The 8,018-nt window shown below is 55.2% G+C and overlaps 5 protein-coding genes across 9 annotated transcripts; 3 read left to right on the top strand and 2 right to left on the bottom strand.

Annotated features, from left to right (window-relative positions):
• Positions 1-1,249: 1,249 nt before the first annotated feature.
• Positions 1,250-1,948, top strand: KVP18_001926 (uncharacterized protein; the record flags this gene model as incomplete). Its single annotated transcript, XM_067952432.1, has 1 exon — positions 1,250-1,948. The coding sequence occupies one exon, from the start codon at positions 1,250-1,252 to the stop codon at positions 1,946-1,948; it is 699 nt and encodes a 232-aa protein (XP_067813894.1).
• Positions 1,949-2,042: 94 nt separating this feature from the next.
• Positions 2,043-3,232, top strand: KVP18_001924 (uncharacterized protein; the record flags this gene model as incomplete). Of its 4 annotated transcripts, XM_067952427.1 has the most annotated exons (3): positions 2,043-2,316; positions 2,343-2,897; positions 2,931-3,232. In XM_067952427.1, the coding sequence occupies 3 exons, from the start codon at positions 2,043-2,045 to the stop codon at positions 3,230-3,232; spliced, it is 1,131 nt and encodes a 376-aa protein (XP_067813889.1). The 4 variants fall into 4 exon arrangements, with proteins under 4 accessions (XP_067813889.1, XP_067813891.1, XP_067813888.1 ...); XM_067952429.1 differs by lacking the exon at positions 2,931-3,232 and having other exon boundaries at positions 2,043-2,405; XM_067952426.1 differs by lacking the exons at positions 2,043-2,316; positions 2,931-3,232 and having other exon boundaries at positions 2,423-2,920.
• Positions 3,233-3,305: 73 nt separating this feature from the next.
• On the bottom strand, positions 3,306-4,841 carry KVP18_001928 (uncharacterized protein; the record flags this gene model as incomplete). Its single annotated transcript, XM_067952434.1, has 1 exon — positions 3,306-4,841. One exon carries the CDS (start codon positions 4,839-4,841, stop codon positions 3,306-3,308), a length of 1,536 nt encoding a protein of 511 aa, XP_067813896.1.
• A 142-nt stretch (positions 4,842-4,983) lies between these two features.
• KVP18_001927 (uncharacterized protein) lies at positions 4,984-6,819 on the top strand (the record flags this gene model as incomplete). The annotated part of the gene is made up of 1 exon (XM_067952433.1): positions 4,984-6,819. One exon carries the CDS (start codon positions 4,984-4,986, stop codon positions 6,817-6,819), a length of 1,836 nt encoding a protein of 611 aa, XP_067813895.1.
• A 26-nt stretch (positions 6,820-6,845) lies between these two features.
• Positions 6,846-7,986, bottom strand: KVP18_001925 (uncharacterized protein; the record flags this gene model as incomplete). 2 transcript variants are annotated; one of them, XM_067952430.1, is made up of 2 exons in its annotated part: positions 6,846-7,089; positions 7,118-7,986. In XM_067952430.1, the coding sequence occupies 2 exons, from the start codon at positions 7,984-7,986 to the stop codon at positions 6,846-6,848; spliced, it is 1,113 nt and encodes a 370-aa protein (XP_067813892.1). The 2 variants fall into 2 exon arrangements, with proteins under 2 accessions (XP_067813892.1, XP_067813893.1); XM_067952431.1 differs by lacking the exon at positions 6,846-7,089 and having other exon boundaries at positions 7,114-7,986.
• Between the last annotated feature and the right edge of the window lie 32 nt (positions 7,987-8,018).

Consider the following 8,018-nt stretch of genomic DNA (forward strand, 5'->3'; position numbering starts at 1 on the left):
GTCAAGTCAACACGCTGCGTCGGCAGATTGACAAGGTCACCACTAACTGTACACCTTTCGAAGCATTCGTTCACCGAGAGAAGCAGCTGCGAGTGTGCAACGTATGCGGCGCAATGCAATCAGCGTCCGAGTCCATGAGTCGGTTCGACACTCTGGGGCCTGGCGGTAAGCCCTTGACCACAGGGCAAGGGTTTGATGAACACATCACGGGCAAACAGCACCAGGGCTACGAGAAGGTGCGTGACTTTCTGAAGGAGCTGAAGAGACGGAAGGAGGAGCGGCAGAAGGCTGAACTGTCTGCGGGCGCGAGGGAGCCGGCTCGAGCAGTCCGCCCCTTCAACCGCTCCCCGAGGCGGTCGCCACGCCAGCGGCACGATCGGTCAGCCCGTGACCGCCGGCCGAGGTCCCGTTCTCCCAAGCGACGGCGTAGCCGCGAACGAAGTCGTCGTTACAGCCGGTCTCGAAGGTCCCTTAGCCCGAAAAGGGAAAGAAAAACCCGTTGCAGCCCGGGAGACCCGGAGGAGGGAGAGCTACGTGGGCTGTGAAAGCACGCGAGATTCGAGGAGCCACTACGTTGATGATCGTCACCCCACAGAAAACCACGAAATATTGTATAACAGACTCATCAAATGCAGAGACCCCAGTCATACGTTGGTCAGCACGTGCCTATGGCCCCAGTTGCCGGCTATGCCCCGTCGGTCCCTCACATGGCCGCCAACATGTCACCGATGACGACAAGTCCGCTGATGCACCACCCGACCACCGTCGTCAACCCAGACAACACATTCCAGTGAGTCGCTTGACGCTTCCGTATTCAGCACTTACGCCACCTCTCACACCACTGGCGTCGTGCCCACGGCCCTCAACACTACCTATGTCTCGGCAAACACCAGACTGGGAGCCCAGGCTCGGCCGGCATCCTCGGTGTCGTCCTCGGACGTGTCCGCCGTCGCGAAGACGATCAGCGGCACGATTTATTATACTGACGACCACTACCCTCCCTATTACGCTAAGGCGCATAAGATTACCCCTGTGTACAAGAGGAGAACCAACACTTGCTGCCAGTGAGTGCGATGTGCAGATGTTTGAAAACGAATCGAACTTGACCTCAGAATCGGTCTATAAGAAATCGTAGCAGTTTGCTGATGTGAAGGCAAAATCGTGAGGCTCGAATCTAACATGATTGTGACTTAAACTTGTGACATACCCCACAAAACACAGAACGTTTAAATTACAATATTAGCCAAATATGACCACTAAAGACCCTTCAATTTGCAACGTCGAGACCGCAGCCTCAACTCCGGAGTCCCGTCAACGTGGATCCTCGCTCTACAGCGGCACTCGCGGTAGCGGCCGTGTAGGCCTGCTGGAGATCGTTTGTAACGTGATAGGGACAATCGGGTTCGTCGTCGGCTCTGTCTTCTTCTGCTTGGAGTGGAGCATATCGGGCTGCTTGATCTTCGCTGCAGCATGCCTATTTTGCGGAATATCCTGTTGTATCTACTGCCACCGGGCTCGGCAAGTACAGAACCACGTAACATCCTTTGGTTTCGGCGAGCAGGCGCTTGGGTGCTTTATCTTTGTCATCGCTTCCATTTTCTTCATCATCCCCGAGCTCGTCCTCTGGGGTACCATTGGATTCTTAGTGGCATCCTTGAACTTCATGGACGGAACGCTCATTCAGCACGTAGTCGCGCGCTCTGTGTTCAGACCCATGTCTTCCTTATGGCCTCATACCGCGTTAGTATGCCCGTCCATGCTCTGCAACACGCTGGGCAGCGTCACGTTCTGCTTGGGGTCGGTGTGCTTCTTCTTTGACAACCTCAACCTAGCTGGTAGCATCCTATACACTGTAGGATCCATCATCTTCTTCCTAGCATCTTGGGCAGATGCTAGCAGTTGGTACGAGGATCTTATTGGATTGGAGAGAAAACCAGGATACGCATAATTTGCAATATTAATTTTTGAAATCTCCGTTGCTGCAGCTTCGCTGGTATGAATTTCACCCAATTCAAACTACACTAATTTTCGCTGTTGTAGTGATGATGGCGGCAAAGGACATCGCGAAGGCATTCAACCTCATCAAACGCGGGGAGCTGACAGCGTTTAGGGAGGCCGTGACAGGGTTGAACATCAATGCGACGCACAAGGGATTTGGTTTCCTTCATGAGGCGTGTCGACAGCAACAGCCTGAAATGATCTTGTATATTCTGGACAGGGAGGATCTGGACCTGACGCTACGGGAGCCAGCCACAGACAACCCGCCTCTGGTTGTGGGCGTCGAGAATTTTGTCGACCAGGAGTTGGTTATGCGGAGTGAGAGGCTGGTCGCGAATAAACAGTGTACTACGATAGCTGCGCCGAAGAGGCGCTCACCAGCTGTATCGAAAGCAACAACGTGGTAGTGCTCCGGCTGCTGGTTATGAGGACGGGACCCGAGGCGGCGATGGCGCATCCTGAGCCGCTGGCCATCCTGTGTGTTGAGGCACGCGCGGACGATGTCCTCAGATATCTGCACGCCCAGGGCCTATGTGACCTGCGGGCTGTTGACGGACACATCAGAACGGCCCTGCACTGGGCGGTTCTACTACGGCGTGTCCGCGAGACAAGCACACTACTACTTGTAGACCGGACCCTGTGTAAAGCTACTGACGCAGACGGCAACTCGCCGTTGCACTTGGCTTTGAAGGAGGCTCGCCACGTAGCGATCGATGCAATCGTTGCCGCCCTGATGCCTCACTCAGTGCTTGACGAACCGAATATGCGGGGGGAGACGTGCAGATGCCTGATGCAAGGACGGTCACCAACCGAGCGCAGCCCTGCGAGGAGAGCGGCTCCTGCACAGAAGGTTGCACTCAGTCAAGAACTCCGCGAGTTCTGTGACCACCACCAATTACGTGAGTCGAAGGGAGCCTCTTGATAAGCCTCAGACGTTCGTGAGTTCTTCCTTCTACGGAAAATGGATCTAACCAATGTTGTGGAACTCGCTAAGGGTAGCCGGCTTGCCGTCACTGGCCTCTCAAGGGAGTCGCAGAGGTTGGTTCTCAACGCCATCGCCCCTCCTAAGCCTGCTGAGAAGCCGTCTGCGGCGCCCTCAACATCGCCGCCCCAGAACTGGCCATGGGTGGTATTGCTATCCATCCTTGGGGGGCTTTTCTTCCTTTTTAAGCTGTTCGAGGTTGGCGTGCTCACCTTCCGACGAGTGTCATTGAGCGACGATTTTGAGTTTTAGGTTTCAAAAGGCTTGTTGTCTGATACGTTGGGAATCAGTTCTAGAAAAAAGGTAGTTCACGGAAGGTAAGATATCAGACATGAGGAGAGGTGTGCAGCCCCGCCGTTGTCTGTTCTGGAGATGGATCGGTCGTCTCGTCAGGAGGGGTAAGTGGCTCCGGCGTTATCTGTTCTCGAGTTGGTTCAGGTGGGGCAAAATTCTCTGAGACGTACGGAAACGTGTTGATCTTCTCCTTCCAATACAGCCATGCTGCCGTCTCCATCGATCCCTCAACTATTGGGTAGAGCACTTCGCGTTTGAATGCATTGATCGATCCGTCCACGTCCCCTTCCAGCGCGTCTGCGGGCTGAGGTTCGAGGTTTATTGGGTTGGAGGTGGGTGGGGTGGCTCGGTTGTTGTTGTAGCTGTGGTATGAAGGCCTTTCGAGAAGTAATCCTTCTGACGGTGCCATATGCACGAACCGTTTTTCCTCGCCCAAGGCATCTTTAATGGCCCAGTGAGGCGCTCCACCCCTGAATACTTCGATTACGAGAGCCACCATCTTTCGAATCTGATTGAACAGGAATGATTGCCCGACAAGTGTAACCTTGGCAAGCTTTCCTTCACGCTCCAAGTCAACTCTAATGTCCTTCATGTACCGACTCAAGGCCGGGTCGTCTCGCGAGACGCGACTTGTGAAGTTTCGGAACCGGTGCGTGCCTTCGAACTGATCGAAAAGACTCTGGAGTCGTTCCAGGTCCTCCGGATACAGGGTGTAGCCTTCCTCGGAGCGAACCAGCGGAGCGCTCTTCCCAACATAGCGCTCCTTCCTGTCCGTCTTAAACTGGGAAATGAGGTCGAGCTGCTCCCCAGTAAGGTCAACGGGCTCGTCCGCTGCCATCAGCGCATGCAACGGGTGGGTTTTCAGCAGAGGGTAGTCGTGCGTGTTCCAGGTGATAGGAGCGAGTAAATCTACTGGAATGACATACTCGTAGCGTCGGTCGTCGCATTGAGTGCGCGCGTCAAACTGCTTGCTGACCCTCTGCACGCCGTGAACGCATATATCTGACGGCAGCGCCGCCTTCAGCCGCGATACGAAGGCCAACTCGCGGCGTTTCATCCAGCTGAGGATCCGGGCATGCTCCGGTGACTGCTCAGGGTACAGCTGTAGAATCTTTTCGACGTAGGGGTCTGGGTCGACGGCATCCTCGGCATCATCGGGGTGAGGCGGCTCCGCAGTGCGCTCACCTCCACCTTCCTCAGTCTCGCACAGCAGCTTCGACTCGTCAGACACCAACCCCATCGACAGCTTGCAGGCGACTACCTGACACGCAGCATGGACACCCTTGTCAGTGCGAGCCGCACGACTCCAGCCGAAGTCCCCAGGCTTCATCATCTCCTCGGGGACAGCGCCTACCTCGCGCAACGCAGCTTCCAGGACGCTCTCGACGGTCCTTATATTCTCTGTCTGTTTTTGCATACCTGAAAAATTCCTTCCGTCGTAACCAAAAAAAAGGCAGAACTTCCTTTTCAAGCGCGGCCTGCGAGCCTCCTGTCGGGCGGGCTGTGGCCCACCGCGCCGCTGGCGCTTTGCATTGTAGTCGCCGTACTTCCGCAGCCTTTTCCCCATATTTGCAATTCTATGCTTCCAGCTGGCGTCCAAGACGAGACACCGGCACAGCCTCGGCGCTCGGAACCACGGGCTAAACGCTTCCGTCGCTGGTTTCGCCACACGCAACTGGTGAGTCGCTGGTTCACAACTCACTCAGCAGATGATGAACCACCAATGCGCATTATTCGCCACCGTCGTCCTCCTCCTGTGGATAGCGGGATTCGCATACATCTTCGCTGTACGTGACGTGCGCCCGATCGCTGAGTCCTTCGGAATACCACCCCAAGTTGTGGCGCAGGTTCGGGGCGCTGATAAGCCCGTCCTAGTTCGACAGGACTCATATCAGTCGAACAGGTTACTTGACGCCAAAATGACTGTCGAACTCCCTGCAGGACCGTTGAAATGGCCATCGCAAAGAATGAAACACCTTAAGGATGACATCACTAACTACAAGAACGCTAGGCCAGGTCGGTACCATGGGGACATTGGGAAGCGCCCTGACGGCAAGGCACACACCTGGGAAAGTACATTGGACGTGTCTCTAGACCGAGAGTTCCCGGATTTTAGAAACCCTGGCTGCGGCCAGGCCCCATATTTCGAGGAAGCGGCGTGGACAAACCTACCCAGCGCTTCCGTCGTCATAATATTTGCCAACGAACCATGGGAGACGCTTATGCGATCCGTCCACTCCGTGTTGAACCGTAGCCCGCCTCACATGCTGATGGAAATCATATTGGTGGACGATGGTAGCACTCATGAGGACCTTTCCGAGAACGGTAATGGTCGCCTAGAGAACTACATCAAGCTGCTGCCCAAGGTGAAGCTTGTTCGCACTCGCGAGAGGGCCGGGATTACGCGAGCTCGCACTGCTGGTATTAACGCCACATCCAGCGACATCTTCGTAATTTTGGATTCACATATCGAGTGCCAAGACGGCTGGTTGGAGCCTCTGGTCTACCGGATCCAACAACAGCCAAACACTGTCGTGATGCCGCAGATAGACAACATACGGAAGACCAAGGAATGGACCCCGGTTCGAGGCGGAGTCGGTTGCACCTTAGGGCTAATTTGGAAGCTCATGGAGCACCATCTGAATGCAGTGGACCAGGTCTCGCCTGCGGACAGATTTCCAGTGAACGCTTGGGACTACATTTCGTCGCCCTCGATGGCTGGCGGGCTGTTTGCAGCACACAAGCAGGTGTTTTTGGGGCTGGGTGGCTACGATTTGGACATGCGAGGATGGGGCGCCGAAAACGTCGAGTTCTCATTTAGACTGTGGCAATGCGGCGCGCGACTTGAGTGCAACGAGTGCTCCCGAGTGTCGCACGTCTTCGGTCGTGGAAAGTATTATAGCGATAGCGGCGGAAACGCCATATCAAATCGCCTCCGCACTGCAGCAGCCTGGATGGACGATTTCGGAGTGCTCCCATGGTTGATCAACGGGAAACCTGACGCAGTCAGCGTCGTGCATGACATGAAGGAGATGCAGGCCGTCCGTAATGTACTCCAATGCAAGGATTTCAAGTGGTTCATCCAGAACGTGTTCCCCGAGTCTGAGGTGCATGGCGTACCTGAGGACGTTCCCTACGCCGGGAAATTTACACACATCGAGTCTGGGTCTGGGTTCAACCGACCCCTCAGAGGCACTGCGGCCGAAACTGGAGCTGGAGGAAACCTATTGTATTTCGCACGTGACCATCGACTGACACACATTCGAGACGATGAGACGTGTCTACACGCTACTAGCGAGCACCAGTTCCAGTGGAACTGGTGCTGGCGCAATGACCGTAACACAGCATTCACCGTCGAGCTGCACAAAGGTGGAATCGACCACGACGAGGTGCTCATCAGAGCTGACAAGTATCAGAGGTGTCTCACGGTGAAGCAGGGCAAGCTGACGCTGGTGCAATGCGACCCAACAGACCGTAGTCTGCTGTGGTCTGCTCCTAAGCTTGACGTCGACGAGTATCGCTCAGCCATGGCAGCTGTCTTCTAGTTTGTGTACACTTTTCATCGACATTCCTATTCGACGTCCCAGCCTGACAACTCCTCCTCCGGCATTAGTCGCTTGTCGTGGCCATGCACGCTTTTGCAGTGGCGAGTAAGCCAAGCCACGCAGTGGAACTCGGCCCCGCATTCGGCGCAGCAGACACGGCCGTCTGCATCTTTGCGCTGGCGCTTACGCGAACGAATCTCGCGCTGGTGTTGCTGCTCGACATGTGCGTTTAGCGCTGCTTCCCGAGAGAATTTAAGGGGGCACATCGGACTGCATTAACGCCCGCCCAACGGCTTACCATACGAATCTTTTGTTCAGCACGTTAACAGCAGCGTCTGCGGGCTTCTTGGCGGTTGGCGCTTCTAGAACGCGCTCCTTCTGATGGACTTTTATGCGATGCCGCCAAACGCTCCCCTTGCTGTTGAACACCTGGCCGCATTCGCTGCAAGTGAGCGCCTTAATATTTACGCGCTTCTCCCGGTGCTTAGCTAACTGCTTGAGTCTCCTCACTTCGTCGTCCCACGCCGCCTGAAGATTTTGAAAATCCAGACTAGTGACTCGTTCTTGACACACAGGGCAAACTGAAACACCTGCCTCCTTAAAACACCGAATGTGCACCTCATGCAGGCACTGTAGCTGGAAAACCCTAAGGGAGTCGAATGTGTTACACTCCTTCGACTGCTGACACAGACTGCAGACCCCAGACGTCGCACCCATGGGCATAATGCAGTCCAGCCCCGCGGATGGAATTGATCCACTGGTATCCGTAGAGCTGGGAAAAGCGGACACGGGGCCATTCAGTGGAACGGGCGTTGGCAGTAAGTCTATAACATTGATGCGGTCTGTGTTGACGGTCTTGGCTACGGGATGGTGCCCGAAAACCAACGGTACCAGCGAACCGCGAATGTCGACCAGACCTCCGTGGACCACGTTGAATACCACCACACTCGAATCCTCGCCTGGCGCTTCCGCAATGACGCTCCCCGGTCGGCAGACGCACGAAGTGCCAATGTCAATGTCGCAGAGTGGACCCAGATCTTGACCCATCAGAGTGGTTATCTGGTCATCAAACGGATTGGATATGTCGCTGGGGAGTCCGCCTGTGACACATTGAGAGTAGTTGTCAAACGCAATAGCGTTCTGCACGGCTAAATGAAGCTTCTCCATAACCGAGTCGTACAGCAACAAGTTCTCCACAA

The sequence above is a fragment of a genome (assembly GCF_019968955.1).
Source record: "MAG: Porospora cf. gigantea A chromosome Unknown PgA_NODE_1082_length_8018_cov_352.389, whole genome shotgun sequence".
In the NCBI taxonomy this organism is placed as follows: domain Eukaryota; phylum Apicomplexa; class Conoidasida; order Eugregarinorida; family Porosporidae; genus Porospora; species Porospora cf. gigantea A.